Raw genomic sequence first — 22,156 nt, forward strand, 5'->3', positions numbered from 1 at the left:
CAAAATATTTCAATTAATAAAATTGTCTTTAAGGTTTTTTTATTCTTCGGAATTAAGGCTTCATAAATAGATAGATAAAAAAAATAATCGGAAAATCAGTAAATAGATATATTTTGCTGCTCGATATAATCATTAAATAAATATAGATTCAAGATTATGTATATGAATTTTCCAATTATTTGTTGAAAAACAAGAATAAGATAAAAACTTATTTCTTTTCAAATGCAGATTTTGTTATTTGGATTATTCATAATATAACTTTGCAGAACATATTTTTCTAATACTCTAAATAATAAAATGAATAATAATTTCAGGAGATTAATATACAAGCCATAGAATTAAACAGTACTTGCCTGGTAATATCTACTGGGCATTTTATACATTCAATAAATTGGACGGACTTATTAGTTTCAGTAATAGAGGATTTTGATTTTTTAAATGAGGTTTTTAAAAAACATATTGAGTTTCTATTGATTGAAAATTCAAAATAATAAACAACAGTGCCACATACGAGAAATATCAAATACTATTATTGTTGAAATAATAGAATAAAATTTTATTTCTAATTCTATTTTCTCAAATATACGAATATACGAATATACGTCACACATTTATTTGATTTTATATATGATATGAATATGAAATCGTTTTATTGGGTTTTTCGTATCTTTCCTCATGAAAGTTATCAAATAGCATAACATGAATTTCCGAAAAGTATAAGTCTGTTATAAATAATTTACGGTTAGAAATTCTTGTTATTGATTTTACAAATGCAACAAAAATTATTTTGATTAAACAAAAATTATTATGGTTCCTTAATGTTTAAATTAATACTGATTAATTAATTATGATTCCTTAATGTTAAAATTATAGTTATTTGCTTTTATAGTATTTAGGAATGTTTCTTTAAACTTTTCAGTTATTGGATTTTACAAAACATTTGATATGCCAGATACATTTATCAGCAAATATTTTAGAAACGATAAATATTTCTCTGCATAATGGCAGATTTTGTCTTCATGAGAAAGGGTGTAGTAAATATTTGTGAAAACGCATGGTTTTTTATGTAAATAAGTATGTTAAAATTTTATATTTCCTTTCAAATAAATTTTAAAGAGTTATTCTCTTAATCAAAAAGATTTATACTTAAATTTTACTGACCCGTTTTTCAATATGAAAGATTAATTAATATATTTGAACGCCGATTATTTTTTAAATTAATTGAAAGCTCATAAATATTTTTTAAGGATAAATAGTTTTATGAAAATTCCTCTTTTACCTACATCAATGTTTTATTTTTTAAAATAATTACATTCACTCCCTTTAAAATAGAAAAAAATATATTGTAAAATGATTCATTCTTTTATTTACTCTTTATTAAATACTGGATAATTCTGGGGTTCTTTTTCTGTCTCATGGATTTAAATTTATGATAATTATGATAATTTATGATTTATCCCATGATAATTGAAAGATTGATAAAAAAAAAATAATATTTCATGGAATTATAAGTTTTCTTATTACAACGCAAGAAACAGTAAAATATCATTATTTCGTTATAACAGTATTATCTCACAATCAGTAACAAACATCTTAACAAATCAACTGAGGCCTTTTATTTTCATGTATGGGACAATTCATTCATCTTTCAGTTATAGAGAATTATCTTTTGATTCTATTGAATGTGATCTCTTATTTGGTGTGTTTCTAGAAGTTTCTTTAGAACATTTTCTGCAAATTTCTTAACAAAAATCATAACATTTTGTTTATACTTAAATCGATAACGACAATTGATAATTAGTAATTTTTGTAAATCAAATCCTCGTTCATACTTTGCAAAACAAGCATGCTACATGCAAAACCAAAATATTTATTTAAAATCTAAAATTAAATGACTAATTTCTGCTTCATTAGTGGTACTATTTAGTGTGTGTGAAGGAATGTTTCATGTTTTCTTTTATTATGCTATTGCTTTTTATTTATCTACATATTTCTTCTCAAATCGAAGGAAAATATTACATCCATTTTAATTATTCAATTCATTTATGTATGCTTTTAATTATTCCATATGCTCAACATTTTTATTTAATCACTTAACAAAAGCAAAAGTTGTGCAACCCTTTCAATACTAACTCGGCCCAACCAGCCGTGCATTTTCTTTATTGGTAGACCAGTTTCTGTCTCAAACGAGGAAAGCAGAACGTATAACTAGGATATTCTTGGTAATAACATCTTGCACCCTTGGTTTGAAACAGAAACTGGTCCTCCAGCAATTAATTCGCAAGGTCATGTGGGTGGAACAATAGTGAAACAATTAATCAAATAATATAGCACAAATTCTATATTGATTTATAACTTTATATACGTAAGCAATATTTATCATTACTTTCTATTTTATTCAGAGATTATTAATTCAGTTTTAGAGTTATTATTTTTTACATTCTAGCTTTTAAAAATCATTTCTTTATTCACCCATATAAAGATCTTTAATGTATTGTGTCATAAAATTATTCTATAGTTAATTATCTAACTTACTAATTAAAGAAACATTAGTATTTTCTGCTGTCTTAGATACTTAAATGTAATGTTTGCGTGTGGAATTAATAGACAAAACATATGAGTGGAAAGCATGACTACGATTTTTCTACTAATCATATACTTGGCATTATTATTCAAGATAAAATTTATTACATTGTGAATAAACTCCAAATAAGTGAATTTTAAAATGATTGTTTTTGATTCTTATATTTCACTATATTGTTTTTTATTCCCTAAAACAATATTGAGAGATTTAAAACCTAGAAATGTACTTGTTGTATCTCTCTTATTTATTATTATAAAGAAAGGTTATATTTCACTCCAAATATATATTAAAAAGTGGCATTGTATCTACAATTCCCATTACAGAATCTAAGACAATTCAATGTTTTGTTCTACAGTTTATTCAGAATTATAGAGTTCAGAACTAATTTGCATTAAAAAATAAGCATCAAAAGACTACAACTACTTAATTAAAAAAGAAACATAAATAAAATTTTTCATAATTCCTTGCTGGTCCAAGATATTCTGTGCCATCTCTACCATGTTGCTTAATATAATGAATGATGGAGTCGTAAGAATACTGTTGAACATTTTGGTAATCAGAACTATTTTCATTTGAAATTAAAAAAAATAAACTAAAATTATATAAACAAGATTTTTTTATGAAGATATGCGATTAATATCTTATTTATTCCGATAAGGATATGGCTATTAAAATAATTAAAGTGCGTTTCTGTGAATGATAATAATTATTTCTATTCGTTGAGAATGCTTTTCTCCTAATTGTTTGTTTACTGCTATAAATAAAAATACATGAAAAGTTAATAATAGGAATGACTTTATTTAGTATTATAAAATATCCTTTAAGAAAAATTACATCTCAGAGTGTAATCATATCTCTTTTATCTAATAAAAAGCATATAGAAATGTATACAAATATGTTCTTACTTTATTGCATTCTGAATACTATCATATAACAATTGTTCAATGATTTATATTTATTTATGTAATCAAATTCAATTGGGTCAAAACTCAAAATAATTATGCAACCTAAACTTATTACAAACTTTATTATAAGTCATGATAATAAATTACAATGAGAGCTAGAAATTCTCAATTCTAAACAGTTAAAAAGACTATCAATCTGAACAGTTGAATTGCTAATATTTACACTTTTGTTAATCTAGTGTAAATATTTATTAAAAGAGTTGGAAGTTTACATAATTATTTTCGATTAACAAAGTAGCTTTTAAGCAGCTAATTTTTCTTGAAACTAATTGTATTTAATTATAATTTACATTTGCGAACCTTTACATTTGTAATGAATTGATATTTGTATATTTATTATTAAATCATATAAGATAATTATATTAAGAAGGACGGCATATTTTAAATCCCATTTCATTTTGGACAATAATTATATCTGAAAAATTATCGAAATGTGGTATTTATCAAATGTCTCAGATTATATATTTATAATTCCTATAGCTAACGGTTGATGTGCTACATTTGGCATAGAAAATTATTAAAAAAAATATATTTATGAAATGAAAGAATTGCTTCATTGTAGAATAATGATTATTTGCGAAGTCTTTTGTCTTGAATTTCTTTCCTTTAACAGAAATTTAAGTGGTCTCCATTCTATATTCAGTCTTCAGTTTAAGTTTTTCTATTGTACATTTCATATCCTGCTGAATTTTTTCCATTGTATATTCAAATTCCTGCTCTTTATCCACGGTATTTCAGCTAAAAATCCCAATAGATTTTAATGTAACTGAGAAGTCTGCTTATCAATTTGTGCCATGTAGAATTAATTTTATTAGTACGGGGAAAGGTTTCACAGAGTCTTTTAAAACCAGCTCCTCAACACTGATTAGCGAAAATAACAAAGAAAATAATCTTAAACTTAAGTATTTCCTTCATATTAGTGAAACATATTTCTTGACTATATCTTACTGTACAGTGTGGTCAATATAATAAATACTATGAATTGCGCAACGGAATAATAAATGATACAATGATGAAGAGATGATGAATGTATACAATGATGAAGAGATGATGAATGTATACAATGATGAAGAGATGATGAATGTATACAATGATGATGAATATATACAATGGGTAGAATAAAAGCAAATAATACATAACAAATAATCTCTAATGCTAAAAAACTTTTCATCAATGAGGTGATACTTTATATCACTACGCTAGAAAATATGATTGAGTAAACTAATTCACTTTTTCTTATTTACGTCGTATAGGCATGTTGATCGTAAACTCGTTTATTAACAACGATTTTGCAAATGGTGCCACTTTAAGAAGTCTTAGCTTATGTGCATAGTGATTAAAATAAATTTCTATTAATGTAATATATAATGGTATCAATTCTTAGCACAAACCAATCATAATACAATTGCCATATAACCATATCTAAACTTGTTTATCGCTATGCTAAGACATCTCATTCTTTATATTACTATATTACAATAGATTTCAAAACTATGCTGACGAGCTACATTGCCATTTATCTTTTGAGCAAGAAAGGATGTTATTAGAATATCATTATTTTTTGAAAAAAATAACTAAAATATTATTATTTGAATAGACTTTATACTAAAAGGAATGCTTTATCTGCTTCAGCTTTCCCGGGATGAAGAACCAGATAGTATTGATGGCTACTATGTGGGATACAAAGCTCACAGTAAAACTGAACCGTACAATTTCAAGGCGACAAATTCATCACAGATGGGAAGTCAATTTGTGGAAATCACTGGATTGTTGCCACTCACCGATTACAGTATCATAGTTCAAGCGTTCAATGGAAGAGGGGCTGGTCCGCCTTCAGAACCTGTGATTGTAAAAACTTTAGAATTTGGTAAGTTTGTGATTTTTTTTTTTTAACTTTTAGATCGCAATGTTAGAAACTTACTATGCAATGATTTAGATACTTCGAATCTGATCATTCGAAATATTATTGGAAAAAAAAAATTATTTTGAAAAACTGAAAGTGATTTAGTATTGCAATTTCAACTGTATAAAACTGCTTCGATAAAATAAGCTGCATGATTCTGATCATCGAAGCTATATCTATATAAGTGTTTTTTCATTTATATTTTAAAAATTACAGCCAGTAATTTTTAAAAAAACTCGTTGCCTCATTACCACAGAACTAAGCAGTGTAAACAGGGAATATTATGACTACCTGTTATAATATATGATAGGCCTTTCAGATTTAATTAATTAATTGACTTTGATGTATCATTAATGGACTCACTGTATCATTAATCTCACTTCGGAATCTCGGGCTTTAGTTATTGGCCTTACGATTCTCCTTTATCTATGCGCTTTTTTAAAAAAACTCTTATTCTTCTTTATAAATACCCTTGATAAAAAAAATCTTTAGTGATACCCTTATAAAAATATTTGTAAGACTACGCCGGTGCCTTTGGTTTACGGTCTAGTGATCGGTGTTTTTTATCTGTCGTTTCAATTGTGGTATTCAAATAAATCAGTATGCTTCATATATTATGTTGATTTACTTATAGATGTGAAATTCGAAATGAAGTATTATATTATCTAATTACTCTTCTTTATTTAAAAAGCATTATGATTATAGAGATACTCAGAAAGACGCGCAAATAACCTTTCAGATCTGAATACTTTAAAAAATACTGTATAAAAATCAGAACTTTACTGTAAACTTCGTGTTCCCCAGTACTTTCAAATTCATTTACTTACTGACCAGCGGCATTTCAAGAATTTCACTTCTTTTCTAACTTAGAAAACGAGTATTAATGTCTTTGAAGCCCGAGGCAGAAGCTTCCATTTCAAAGGAGAATTGTTGTCGCTTCACCCTTTCAACTATAATTTTTTTAAGAGTTTTAGATTGAGCATCAATTGATGAAAAATGAAATTATGAAGAATATTGATAAATTATTGATAAAGGACAAATTAGTTAATTAAAATGAATTTCCTTTGAATGGGTTCTATGGAATCACTTCAAGAAATTATTAAAAAATGAAATTATAAAGAAAATTAATGAATTTAAATATATTGGAATGTTTTATAAAAAATTAAATTATAAATAAGATTAATAAATTATTGATAAGGGCAAAATTAGTTAATTAAAAGGAATTTCCTATGATTGAATTCTATGGCATCGTTTCAGGAAATTATTTATAAAAGATCAGAAATAACAAATAAAGGGCTAATTGGAAGACTTGGTTCAGCTTAAAATTCCCATTTCATAAGTTTCACTTATGCCTTAAAATACTCAATATACTAAGAATAATGATATTGTCTTCGTTCAAAATATTTTATTTATTTTCTTTGGTATAAATAACATTTCAATGACTGATTAAAAATCTTTTATATTCACTTACTTTTAAATTAATTAAATTTACTAATTTATTTTTAAAATTAATTGATACTATTAACTAAATTTGTTTTTGGTAACTGAATGAAGAGAATTATTAAAATCCTTAATCGAGTCATTTCTTAATTTTAAAATAATGCTCTCATTGTTTTTATAAAATCATTTATAGCAATTATTTGAAGATAGTTTCTTTAAATGCAATTTGTAATACATGGAATTGTTGCAATTTTAAATTTTAATGAATATAATTTTCAAGATCAGAAAAAGTTTTGTTGAAAATGAACAGAAATATGACTGCAGATACGTAAAAATTTAATTTTGAATGTGCATTTTTTGAGAAATTAAAAGAGAGAACCTAAAAAAATATTGTTGATCAATCATTTGATGTAGAAAAGTCATTCACAGTTAAAAGTCATTTACATATGACTTAAAAGTCATTTATAATTGTAGATTTTCCGAAATGGTGCAGAGTATTTGCTTTTCCTATCGGTATGATCAAACATAACTTATGTATTACAATTAATAAAAAGTCTAACTGAATAAAAAAAAATGTTTAAATTTAATTATTTTAAACTCTCCTACAATATATATCATCCAAATTATCTTTTACATACTAAGATTCTTAGAAATATTAATATTTATATCTAGAACTTTCCTTATATTTAAAAGTACGAATACAAATATAACATAAACTAATCAAAGCTACAGTCAACTTTTAGCTTGCATTTATTTATCTGTTATCTTCATTTGTATTAGCTTATTAAAATCTTAATTTAAATTAATGTATAGCTCAAAGATTTTTAATTTCAAAAACTTATGCAAAATAATGTAATTTGAATAAACATGAGGGAACTTAGAATAGATAGTAATATCATGTGGTTCTGTCTTTTGAATAAAATAAAATATCAATTATCTCTAGCTGAAGCGGTCTGAAGTTCTATATTCGGGCAAACGAACGTTGCTTTGGTAAATTCTAATCAACTCCATGTCTATTTGAAGAATGCAATTATCGACTTCGAATTCAATTTCTAAAGGAATTTCCGGGAATATTTCTCCAACACGGCATATTGAATCTTCTGGTGAGCCAAACACATTTTTGTAAGGAAATGCATTAATTACTTGCAAATACTTTCGCAATTGTTAAAAATTTAATGTCAGAAGGAATTTCAGTTGATGAAAACTAAGTTAACTGAAAATTTGAAAAATATTTTCGGAATGGTTGATAATATGTTATTGTTACAAATTGATGTATCGAATTCAAAATTTCTATATTAAAAACAATATTTATTTGAAAGTCTTCAGGAGAAAAAAATAAATTTATTTTAAATATTAAAATCGTAATAAATTCAATTAAAATGTACTGATACATTCTACATTCAATATCCCTAATATATTCTATCAATGTCTTTAAAAGTTTGACAAATACTATCACATATTCATGCAATTATTTCTTATTTTCCTAAAAGATTAAATAGATTTTGAATTTACTTAAATTTAGGAGGGTTATATTCCCACAATAATTTCAGAAAATATTACAGTATATTGATATTTAGAGTGATTTTTATATTATTTTAAAATAAAAAAAATGTTATTTTGATCATACTATTTTTGTTGCTGCATATATTTTTCGCAAACTTTTTACATTTTCGTAAAACGAACTCTTTCTAAAATTCTCAACAATACTGCACATTTCTGAGATGAAATGCTACAGTTTTTATTTTTCTATCAAATATTTAATCATATGATTATTTTCTATTGTTGAAAGCTACAGAAAAAGATTATTCATGTTTTCCCTCTCAATTTACGTAAGGAATAAGAAAGTGAAGTTACAATTCCGTTAACAATAGTAGGTAAATAAAACATAGTTTACAAGTATGACTCCATTTTTTACTATCACTATCAGCTCATGACTGCATTAAGAGTTTTCATGAATATTGTAACAAAATTAAGATGGCGCAATGCCATTTAAACCATTGTTTTTTAATTTTATAATCAAGAATTATATTTTAATTGTATTTTATGCAAAGTAAGAATTTGTAACTGTCTTTCACAAAAATTTTTAAATAATTCTAAATTTTTAATTAGTTCCTATTGCAATATTTGAATCTTTAACAATTTATGAAGCTTTTTTTAAAATTTCTAAGGCTTTTTTTAAATATGTAGATAAATTTGCAAACTATATTTTCCAAGTTGTTACTAGTATACTACAAAAAAACTTCCTCCTGCTAAATAATATTAATATTTTTCTATGTTTTTTTTTCACTATGAAACGTACAAAAAATCATGAAAGATCATTAATTTTGACTTTTATCCCATTAAAAAAAATTACTTCAGGTCTTGGAGCTAATTCCATTAAAGCTGTGGTATAAAATTCATCGATTTTCGAATATATATATATATATATATATATATATATATATATATATATATATATATATTCTTTTTCGAAAATCGTAGTTAACTTATTCTAAATTGTCCAAAATAAAAATATTGCAACATTTTATTTAAAAAATATCATATTTGTAAATTGAATATATAAAGAAAAACCGACGTATGATCAATATTATACAGATCTTGATCATAACAACTTTCAAAAATAAAATACTTATCCCAGAGTTGATAAAATGCATATTTTGGCACAGACATAAATTTACAACATGTATAAACATAGCAACACCTTCATTTTCCTTATTTTAACATCTTTAGTTTGTGGAAAATTTTAAAAATACGAAAAAAACCTCTAATTTAAAACCATCTTACAATTAACAAAAATACAATATGAGCAAAACTGTCTTACTTCTTTTCGGTTTAATTGTAATTTTGCGATTTTATTTACAGAAATGTTTTTAAATTTAAGATTTGCGTTTTTTTTATCAGGTTTTTCTCTAACAGATCTAACGGAGATCAGCAAAGTGGCAACATTATTTACTTCCTAATCATGCTTCAAAAATTCTTCAATAACTTAGTAAAATACAGTCTCAAATTTTTACATTTAAAATGATTCAATTAATATGAGAAAATAAAAAAATTGATCTTTTGATGATTTTTTTGTCAACTGTGTCGCTTTAAAGAAAGGATATTAAGACAGGAAGGTTTAAATACCAGGTCAAATTTGACGCATTAAATGTAGTTTTAATTAAATTTAAATATTATTATTTCCGGTGAATCAGTTGGTTGACATGGTCGGCTAGAAAAAATAAGAAACTTCGAATGTGAACGAATGAGGAGCCTATATTTTACTCTTAATCTTTTATGATCCATGAGAATCTTAAGATCATTATTTTTTCCAACTGAAATCAGAAAGAACGAGTTGACATATTTCTTTACTTTTTTAAAATCTTAAAAAAAAAGTACACTTGTGACGAAAAAGATTTGCATTTTAAAATATTTCATTTCTAGGTAGATCGTTAAATTAATGATCTTATAAAAAATAAATTGCTCATTAATTTTCGTTTATATTTATAAGTAGTTTTAGAATCTGCATTTATATTTATAAAAAAAAGTCTTCTGATTTTTATAATTTAAAGGGAATAAAGTTAAGTTTTTATGAATTAGCAAGGAAAATGAATAATGCGAGCCAATTTATGGAGGCTTATTTTTCCCGAATCATATGGAGCTTCATTCAATATTCAAACAAACAATTTATTTGTAAATAAATAGCATGCTGGTCAAAATAATGAGTTTGCTAAAAGTGCTTCACTCATATGCTGTGTATATGTTACGGTAAATGTAATAAATTGGTGATTATGTATAATTACAGGAGATTATAAATAATCACCAGTAATTATATATAATCACTGGAATAAGCACATTTACCTCCCCAATTTTTAATAATGTAAACATACATAATGGTTCAATATCTTGTCCATTGAACCATTTACAATCATGGCAAAAAAAAAAAAAAAAATGTGCATGAAATTGCCAGATAAAATTTTATGGAATTGTTAAGGGTTTTTCTATTTCATCCTCAACATACGTACTTTCAAAAGACAAATAAATAAATAAAACCACCGTATAATGAAAGACAGTGTCGAATTTTGAAAAATCAAAAGCAAAAAAAATCGGCCATTTTTTTTTTTTTTTTTTTTTTTTTTTTTTTTGTAAAACGGCGAGGTGGTGCTTTCCTTTGAAATAAGCGCAAATGCACAAAAATATCGCATCCTGACGAGAAACAAGGGATTTTGGTAATTATCTGGCTCAAAATGACAAGATAAAATTCTCCAGTGTCATAAACTATATTCCTTTTACAATTTGAGAAAGTCCGTGACTGTACTCTTTAAAATTTTCTCTGCCATGAAGGCGAATTTTGAATTTAGAACATTAGTTTTTAATTTCGTATGACGTATAATATAACAGATGGAAAAATCTATGCTGTTTCCCGGCATTTGGAGATAATATATTTGAATCCATTCATTTTACCACATCAATGGCCATCGCAGTTCTTCGATATTAAATCTCATGTTGCTTGGTTAAGCCAATACTTGAAATGATGGAAATACAGAAATGGGCATGTTGATGGTTATATTAAATAAACTTATTATACATCGACGCTTTACAGAGTACTTTGCACCCATTTTATAGCCATTTTCATAAAGCACGGCCGTAACATGGAACACTCATCGCAGTGAGACCCTTCGAAGCGAGTTTCGCCCTTTAGTACAAACATTAACAAATTGAACTCTTTCTTGTCTCTGAGAATTTCATAATTCTGATGATACATTATTCCAGGGCTTATTAATCAGGTCGTACTATCAAGACTTATTAATCAGGACATACTATGAAACCAAAACTATTATAGAATTTCATAAGTATTTACGCATATATGAGAAAGTCAAAACGCTGTAATAAAACTGTCTGCATCTGTAACATTCCTTCAACTAGATATTTCACACTATGTGAGTATGTAAGTATGTATTTCATACTTCACTGCTTATGAGTGTCATATACATTTAAAATCCTGATCTCAGATTTAATACATTATGATTTTACATTCAGTAATTTAGGCTTCTAAGATTTATGGAAATTAAATAAAAGAGATTATTAAAGCTAACATCAATCATATCCATATTATTCGGCATGCACATGAGCTTTCAATCTGCTATTTTTCTTAGCAATAATAGCTACGCAAATATATTAATACATTTAAAACAAAGTATACACTTACAATGCTATTTAAAGCATTTGTGAGAAATCTGTTACAAAGTAAGCATGGGACTTTCAGATTAAAAAGACACTGCCATTAAAAGACACCATTGTTTAATTTAAAAATAAATTAAAAGCTATTTTAAAATAAGATATCAAAATGTCTTGAAGCAAATAATTTTCAAAGACATCTCACTCTTACAAATAATAGAAAAGGTATCTAAACATTCCCATTACAGGATGTAACTGCAACAGAAAATTCCACATTATAGAACAATGAATAAGTACCCCACCTTTCGTGTTGAAATAATCTCTTCTTATTCACTGGCATTCAACCAAACTGAAAGACTCGAATTCGAATGCGTGGGTTATTTCCTGAATGTAATCGCAGGAAACTTTTAAACAGATTCGCAAGGATTTATAACTTTTAAACAAATTTGTACATCGCATCTGTATCCTACCTCAGTCTAGTGTTTAAGTTTCAGTAAATTGTAATTAGGAATGTGAAACTGCACTTACAGAGAAACTGGTGAAAAATTTCCGAGAGTTAAACTGCAATGAATCGGATACTGATTGTTTACCTTCAAATGCCTTGCTCGTTGATTTAATCGGCATTACGGGAATCTATTTTGCAAATTAATGTCTTCCGCTCGGAAACATTAGGTGTTAGGCATTGGCTCAAAGCGAATTCATTACACTTCGCCTAATTATGTGGATCATGTTAACGCTTTGAATCGGCAAAGAAGATATTTCCGCCATTAAGGAAAATAAATGAGCGCATTAAACATTTATTTCAAACTGGACATAAGTTAAAACATTCTGCTAACAAGGCAGAATCATAAATGAATATGAAAAAGTTCGATTGATACATGCATATTTCGAACTTAAATTAAAACATCATTCAGTTAAGAAATAATTTATGTCATAATTATGTACACATTTTTTGAGTTCATATAAATATTTGTGACTAAATGCATTTCCTATAAGAGTTATCATACTGTTACGAATTTCTAATACTGCTTCATATGAACATTTAATTTCATACTAAGGAAGAGTTTTACAGATGCTCTGACTAAAGCTAGATGGATGCTGGGTCAATAACTTCTGGCCTTGATGAAAATTTGAAAACTTTGGTGATAAAAAAGTGAGGAAACAAAATATTTAAGAATCCTGAAAATAGCTCGATTAAGCATCCGTTTTCAGAAATAGAGCAATAATATTTTGTTTTTCTTTTTCATGGAAATTACAAAAATCCAAGATACAGGCTTGAAAACACTCCTCTATTGAGTGGAGTTCAAGCGAGTAGTCGAGTGATTCCTCTCTTAAGAATACTGACTTATGCGCGTTTCTTACTATTTACAATTATTTAATAATGATTTGCTGCTTGTGTGCCGTTTTTTACTGCAATTTCTATTTTTAAGTACGTTTGGCATATGTTTTGCTATTATGTATTCATGTTTTTATCAAATAAAACGTCGACATCTCTTACTAAGCCATTTGGACTTTCCACCTTACTTTCATTAGTAATTTTCCTGGACTAATTTTGGATTGATTTCTCTATAGCATTCAAACATAACAAAACAAATATACGCAAATAATATAACAAGATAAAGAAGTAAAGAAAATTAATAGGAAATCATCTTTACGTAATTTAGTTTAATTGAATGAAATGTACCACTGCTATTAAAAGCTATTAGGAATGTTTCATTTAATATATTTACCATTTTTACGACATTTAACAAACATCTACAACAGTCAAGAATGTGTTTCATTTTATCATCTCAAAGTTTCTTTAGTTTTTAATCAGAAAATTTTCATTCTGTCTGAGGTTTCATTCGAAAGCTATTGAGCAAAGTACATGTAATAAATTATGTTTACAGACTAAAATTCCTGCTATAAAATCATTTAAAAACTATTGTTTTAAAGATAACAGTTTATTATAAACAGCGGCATTTGACTGTTATAAAATTCTTGTTTAAGCAATTAATTTGTTCTAAATGAACCTTGATCTGTAGGACCATTTTTTTTCATTGAGACATTTATAAAACCCCCGTGCACCACAAAGTATCACGCGGGTCTTACAGAAGTAAGTATGCAACACATTACATAAAGAAAAAAGAATAAAATTTAACAGATATGAAAAATTACAGATGTCATCAATAAGTTTACAGAAATTTTCGAAAGCATTTCTGGTGGAAATAAGTTTGTAAAATTCTGGAGGTGAATTTATATTAATGCCTCTGAGAGCCAGTCTTAGGATATGTCTTTCTTTGACAGACTTGGAACATAGAAGGAGCAAATGTTCAACATTTTCCTCGCCACCAATATTATAATTGCAGGAAGATGATGGAGAGAAATTAAATTTGTATAAATAACTTTTAAAATTACCATGACCAGTGAGAATTTGGGTTATTTTGTAATTAGTGTAAAAATTATGGCATAAGAGTCTCTTATTAATGGATGGAAAAAAATCTTAGTCAAGCTCCCTTTATTTGAAATGAGATATTCTTGATTCCAAGACACCACCATTTTTTTTCTCTTGTAATGTTCGTGTAAAATCATTTAGGAATATTAACGTCAATGTCAATTTTGCTCTTAGTGGCAGCCTTTAAAAGTCAATCGGCCCGCTCGAATCATTTACTTCGATTAATGAGAAAAATATTGCTAGGTCAGATAATGAGATTTAATGATTGTCTTTTGGCAATAAAATGGATTAATGCGCAAATTCCTATATCGTCTGATTCGTGTAAAACAATTTTTAAAGTTCCTTATGGGTTGCGAATGAACTTTCCAAGAATGGTCAACTTGTTAAAAAAAACACGGACTTGTTCATGGGGTCCAAACGATGCTTTCTCAAGGCGAATCTTTTCTTCCAGAGCTCATTACATTGTTTACCTAAAACTCCTTATTACCTAGGATGAAACTTGAATATCTGCTTTTGATAAATAACAGTTCATCAATCAAGTGAATGGCGCTTGAAATATGACTCAAGATTGAGAAGTCCAATCAAATCAAAGGCGTTCGAAAATCAAGATAATGTTGATTATCTTCATTGATTGATATAATGTTATGCATAATAAATTAAGTGGAAAGACACTCAGAAAGGTTATTATTTGAATGAAGCAATTTTTCACTTCAGAGTGGTTCTTTCTTCTTAAAATGAAGAAATCCATTGAAAATTGAGGAAAAAATGTCAAAAAATCTCATGAATCATACATTCCAATTATGAATCTTCTCACAATGGGATTATCATTCCCTAAGGTTTTAACCAAATATTCAAAAAAAAAAAAAAAAAAAATACAGATACACAAACTCCGTATTCACTTGATATAGCACTGTGTGACTTTTTTTCTAATTTTTGTCATGTAAACTGAGTCTTTGTGGTCACCATTTTGATTTCTTTTTTCAATTAAAAAATCGCTATAAATTTTGAGGGATTTTTTTTTTTTTTTTTTTTTTTTTTTCAAATAGGCTGTATGAAATGTTTTGATGATTTGAAAAAGTATTGATTGAAGTTCATTGCACTCGGAAAAACATGGAAGTTGGATGCAATAAAGTTTCACCAATAAATAGATATGCGGAATTCGAAATGCTTTGATCATAGTACTATTTAGTTCATAGTTTATTCTTAATAATTTTATTACAAATACTATACAATTCCCTCCGTTTGAAGATACATTTAGATTTGCTAAGCTATAGATTTTCATTCTTCCACTGTACTAATCATTAAATTGATAAATTTACTGTGCTTTTCTGTTGCATCATATGAGAAAATATATTAATAGGATAAATGCCACACAGGACTAAGGAAGAGAATAATTAATATTTGCACATGTCAACGAAAGAAAATGCAGACTTCATTTTCTGGTCGCTGGAAGAGAGGAATAAATATTTTTCTGCTTTCCTGCAGAAGAACAAATATGAGAATTTAGGCTTCTTTGATACGTTGATACTTGTTTATCTTTATTCGACTACTTGTATTTTGAATTGAATATTATCAATGTCTTTCAATATGGCTACAATATAATAATGGACACAATATTCTAATATCCCAGAAGAAAAATAACGGAAACTTATATTTATTTTATGCAAATATTTTATTAGTTATTAATTCGATATTTATTTGCAATAGTGATATATGTGAGTGATCAAAGTGATTTTAGAACTTAATTTAAGGGATATGACACATCTATTTATAAAAGTATCGCACGCTCTTATAATGTAGTTATTCTTCAACAAATATTTATTATTATTATTATTTTAAGTATAGGCACATGTAATGGCGCATTGCAATTTGCAGAATTGTACGAATAGGAAATACAAAGAATAAAATACGAAGATTTGGATCCCACGTTATAAAGATAGCAGATGTAAGAGTTATGAGATTCAAGTAATTAAAAGTTTTCAAAATAAACAGTTTTTCACAATAAATTCTCGGTAATAAAATAAAAACGAATTTCCTTCTTTTTGTGCTAATTGTGCTTTTTTTTTTTTTTTTTTTTTTTTTTTTAGATCTTTTACTAAGTACAAACGAAAACATTTAGTTCAAAAAGTATGTTTATTACTTCCTTTAATAAAAACAGTAATGATTCTGCGAAAACTTTGATTTATTTATTAATTTATAAAACAGCAATATAAAAATTTTGTTTAGCAAAATCTTATTTACCACACACTTGTGCATTTAAAACAATTTTTATTTATTTTACCAAATATTAAAGGATTTTTAATATAATAATTATTACATAACGTTAAATAAATACATAAACAGATTACGCTGCTAATTATTTACTTCGTCACAGGTGCTAGAATACACGGAATAGGAAATAAGTATTCCTCAATCAGACTATCATCAAAGTGTAGATTAAAAAAAAAATCATTCTTTTCCTCCTTAATTGGCTCGTTTCGGATATCTTTTCTTTAGTTTCTTACTTAATTGCATATTTAGAAATACGAAAGCTCTAATTAGTCATTAACGTGAAACACGAGCACCGGGGTAATTAATAAACGAAGTATTGGGCTGTTCAGAAAAGATTTGGATGATCATATAATTTGCAGCATTTTTTCAAAATATTTTATTTCGGAAATACGATGAATGCTCTATTTTGGATAAGCAAATATCTCTTGCGCAATTATGATATTGATTTATTTTTAGGGCTATAAATTAATAATAAAAGAATTTTATTTTTATTACTATAACGCGTTATGAAACAATATTGAAAATCTTTGAGGAAATTTAAATGAAACCACCATAACATTTTAAAACTAATCTTTTTCAAATACTGCAAAAAAAAAAAAAAAGAAAAAAAAAAACTTTTTACCCAAGCTCTTAATCAAGCATTAGTCAAAAATCAAATATGTTTGTGTATTTTATAATTACACTGGATTATTAATAATTAGTTCGTCAAAAAAATTTAAAGTAGTATAGTAAATTTGCTTGAAGTAAAAAGAAAAAAAGGAAAAACGTTCAGCGAAAAACATTTAGCTCAAAAACTTAAATTAGATCATTTTAGTATTTATAGCTTTGTTACAGTTATTTCTTATTTATGATTTAGATTATAATCTTAAATCAAAATGGTTATTTATTATTATTTTGCATATTTTTAAATATATTTAAATAACTTTATTTTTACAATCAAATAACGTTGTTGATGTATATTAAAGAAAATTCGATTGAATCAATTACAGAATTTAAACTCTTCCTTTGACAAGAATAGAGTTAACTAATAATATTTTGTTGTCATTTTCTAATAAAGAAATAATTATGCATTAAATGTTGTAAACAATATTACACTATTGTAATTTGCACCATCAAAATATATGAAATTAATATTTTTTTTCCTTAGCTCATTCATATTAAATTCATTTAATTAACTAATACCATAACTTAAAACGTTCTGTCAAACCTTCAATTAATACATTTTCTTCTAAATTAAAATAAGAAATTTAAAATCAGCCTTTTTGTTTTCATGGAAGAAATTATCAAAGCCTCACAAGAAACTTCTTTTCAATTTCAAATATTGTCTAATTATATTCATAAACTTAGTAAAAAAATAATTAATTAATTTTATAGGTAAATCTAAATTAATTCATTGTTTCTTTAAGGCAGATCAAATCTGATGTCACTGAATAGTGTACAATATTATAAGGTACACTATTTATTGTATACTATTTACACTATTTTCTAACCTTAGTAAAGGTTAAATGGAAAAATTCGAAAATTTCCAATTATTCATTATTTAGGTATTTTGACATTTTTTTAAAATTTGTAATGCATTTTAAGATGTACATGATATCTGAAAACTTAGATATATCTTTTCAAGTAGAAAATTTCAAATTTCCATGTAGATTCACATATTTCTTAAGAAAGTCACCTTCCAAACTTTCGTAAGAATTGCTTCTGTTTAAAATCTCTGAACTGATCAGGATTCGATGCTTTAAAACCTAATGAGATCCAGTCTAAACGATGACTGGTTTCCCCATTGTCCAATGAGATTGCATTTGTCGAGGTCCGGTAAATTTCCTTCACTTCAATTACTGTCGCTATTGTTAACAAAGAAACCAGTTATTTCGAGACTATCATTGACAATACAATGGGCTGGGTAAAATCGACAATACATGAATGTCTGCTAACCAGTATGACGTCATATGTCCTTCTATCAAAAGCTCCATGCTCAATAGAGTTTTAAAGTTTTTTTTTTTTTATAATTTTACAAAATGTTCTATATAGACACATAAACTTTGATTCAAATATACAATTTTATAACACGTAATTTTATGTACGCTGTTTAATGCAATCTTTCTTAAATATAAAATTAAATACAATAAAATATTTTAAATGAATATTTGATAGTGTGTAATTATATACAACATATATTTTCTCGTATTATCAGGTGGAGATGTATTTTAATATAGCAGTTGATTTCTTAAAATATGAATCCTTAATGTCTTTCCTGCCCACTGGTTCAAAATTAATTTCAAAAGTCATTGAAATCATATTTAAGAACTGAAAGGATAAATTAAGAAAGGAAAGCATATATACTTCCTATATATTTAAAATAATTTGCAAAATCAAAGAGTCAGGCCCTATTTAACTGATTTTGATATTGTTATATCATTTGAAAGCTCATGACTTCTAGTCATGTCAACAATGATTCCTGCTATTTTCAATTTTCAAGAGATATCTCAAAATCAGTTCCTGTGATTGTTGTAAAAAATTTTATATTGTAAATCATGAATATCATAAATTAGAATTTGAAAAGATGTAATGTAATTTTTAAATTTCCCACAGATAAAGCAGATTACTTGTAGCAGTTAATTTATTATGAAGCAGTTGAAATTATTTCGAACTTATGAAGAATTGCAATTAATTTATTTACATCACTTTTATTTATTTTTTTATTTTGAGGAGGAGAAGTGGTAGAGGCATTTTTAATTTAGAATTGTGGTTAAAAGACAACGAAACAAAGTAGTTAAAAAAGAGGAAGAAAGAAGAAAATATTTATTTACTTTTAAAAATCTGCTCACATTTTTATTTGCGTATGTATATATTTTTTTATTCTCGAAAATACTCATAGCGAATACCTCATTCATAATCATCAATACATGTAAGCAAATACTGTTATGAATGATATTTTACCTAAATATTAACTGAAAATTTCCTAAAGGTATGATATAAATTTATTTTATATCAATAAATTACAAATACGCTTTCCTATATTTTTTTAATTTCCGAATTTTCAATTACGAAGAAAAAATGGTGTTTCTTATATTGCAGAAATCTTTTATCTCGTTTTCAAATTTAGCTTTAAAATTGAATTTACATATAAGGTTAAAAAGTTTAGTGAAGTAATCATGCTGATATATCCCCATTTCTTTGATTCAAAGCTTTTTTGCAGTAAAATGAAGCAATTAAGATAGTATTGCTATTAATTAAGACTTTTACTGAATGGTTTATATGCCTTTTTCTCAAATTCCGATGGACCATATGAAAAGGCAAGATTAGAATATTAAGTAGCAAAATAAGATTATTGCTAAAAGTTATGGTTGCTTTTTGACATATCCATTATGAAAATTCAAGGATTTATCAAATCGGTGGATTAGGTTATATATATTTTCTTCAAGCAACGCTGTCGACAACAATATGACACAGCTTTCTTTTGATTTTATTTGAAGAAACTTATTCTGAATTTATTGGTTTGACAACCTAGCCAGTTTTTCAATTTAGGGAGGAAGTGAAAAGCATTCGGTTCCAAACCATATTCTCCGAGAAAAAGGACAAGCATGAAACGTTGCTACAGATAGATCTCGTTCTATGAATTCATCTGGTGGTTCTAAAGAAATAAAGGATATTGGAATAGCATGGCAACTAACTGGCTAATCAATATGTCTGAATTACGAATTTGAAAGATGAATGTTTAGATATTCCTTCTCCACATTTCTTCTGTAAAAGAAAATTCAAAGAACTGCCAGACTAATGAAGAGTTTTAAAGGAACTTTAAAACCCATTTCACATTACAACGTGCTTTGAAAAAGAGATCGGAATATTGATCCACTGAATTGATAAATGTTTTAATCTCCACTGTGATTGTATTGAAAGATAACCCTGTTTTTACATAAGTTTTGGTAATAAATTCACTTTGTTCGCTACAACTGTCGTTTTTCACAGTCTATCGAAGTTTGGAAAAATATGTTTCTTACATTTTACGGCATTAATTTATTAATTTAATTAAAATAATCATACTCAATGAACTATTAAATTCTTTGGCCATCTATCAAAATTAATTTTCGAAATTTTCTAGTTTAAAAATTAGAGAATGAAATGAAAATCATGAAATAAATTTTTAAAAAATTAATCATTATCAACTAAATAATTAATTATTAGTAAATTATAGATAATTATACCTTGATTATTTAATACTAGTTCGCTTTTGAGATTATAAGAATAATAATTGCACTTTGCCAATAACTTTCGAGAAAGTGCAAGCAATAAGTTGGCAAAGTTTTATTGCAATCGGATTAGCGGTACGGCAGCGCATAAAATACAAACAAACAAAAATTCATTTTTGTACGTTACATATAATAATTGTACTATGCCTATAATTTTCATGCAAGTGCAGGCAGTAAGTTTGAAAATTATTATAGCAATCGCATGAGCGATACGGCAGCGCGTAAAATACGAACAAACAAAAATACATTTTTATATATCAGATTTATAAATACTGTTCAGTGATTATTTGTGTAAATATTAAAATTACTAATGTATTGAATATTAAAAATATTATTTTAATCAATTGTATGAAATAGGTGATAAATCAAAACATTGATGCATGAATACATATCTCGGAGAGAAAAAAAGACCGCCCTTTCGCACTAGTAGGCGTGTTTACGGATTGGTTTTATTTGCTGTCAAAGGCTAATTGCTAAGCAAGATAAGGGCTGGGCATCTGACACGCCTTTTTCACCTTTCTCAAATCGCCCACTTAAATAGAAGGGAATAAATTGCTTATGAAGTTTACAGAAATTTAATCATAAAAAAGAAAACGGAATGAAATTGACTTTCGAAGATTAAATTCATACAACTATCCAGGACCGATGCATTTTGGACGAAATACTTTTAGACAAAATTAGGATCGCAATTGATAAAAATTATAATAACATCCTTGATAGAGGGGAAATATTTTAGAAAAGAAAATATCGATATAAAGGTTCTTCATGGGATGTATTTCTGGATTTAATAAATTGGTAAAAAATTAGCTTTAGAATTCCAGTTTTTCTAATCAATACTTTTGGTACACATTCTGGATAATTACGGAATCCTCCAGCAAAATTAATTGAGTTCCTTTGATAGAATTTTCATTACAGTTACAAAATAGAAATTCAAATATTCTTTCAAATACAAAAAAAAAAAAAAAAAAAAAAAAACATCACTTTGAGAAATAAATTTATTTTTTTTGCCGAGAAAGAAATGGAAATAAATTTATGGAGATTTATTTATTCCAAATCTAAAAATACCATTCATTTCAATGAGGGAAAAAAACCCTAAATAATCAAGCTAATTCTTTTTATGTCATAAATTATAAAAACAAAATTACTTAATCA

At 26.5% G+C, this 22,156-nt stretch overlaps 1 protein-coding gene across 2 annotated transcripts in view; it reads left to right on the forward strand.

The window, feature by feature from the left end:
• Positions 1–22,156, forward strand: part of LOC129981891 (cell adhesion molecule Dscam2-like) — a 464,610-nt gene that overhangs the window by 369,703 nt on the left and 72,751 nt on the right. For both annotated transcript variants that reach the window (XM_056092937.1, XM_056092938.1), the window contains exon 17: positions 5,182–5,416. In XM_056092937.1, coding sequence (XP_055948912.1) covers positions 5,182–5,416 — 235 coding nt within the window. The remainder of the gene's footprint in view (positions 1–5,181; positions 5,417–22,156) is intronic.

The sequence above is a fragment of the Argiope bruennichi genome, chromosome 8, assembly GCF_947563725.1.
Source record: "Argiope bruennichi chromosome 8, qqArgBrue1.1, whole genome shotgun sequence".
NCBI lineage: Eukaryota > Metazoa > Arthropoda > Arachnida > Araneae > Araneidae > Argiope > Argiope bruennichi.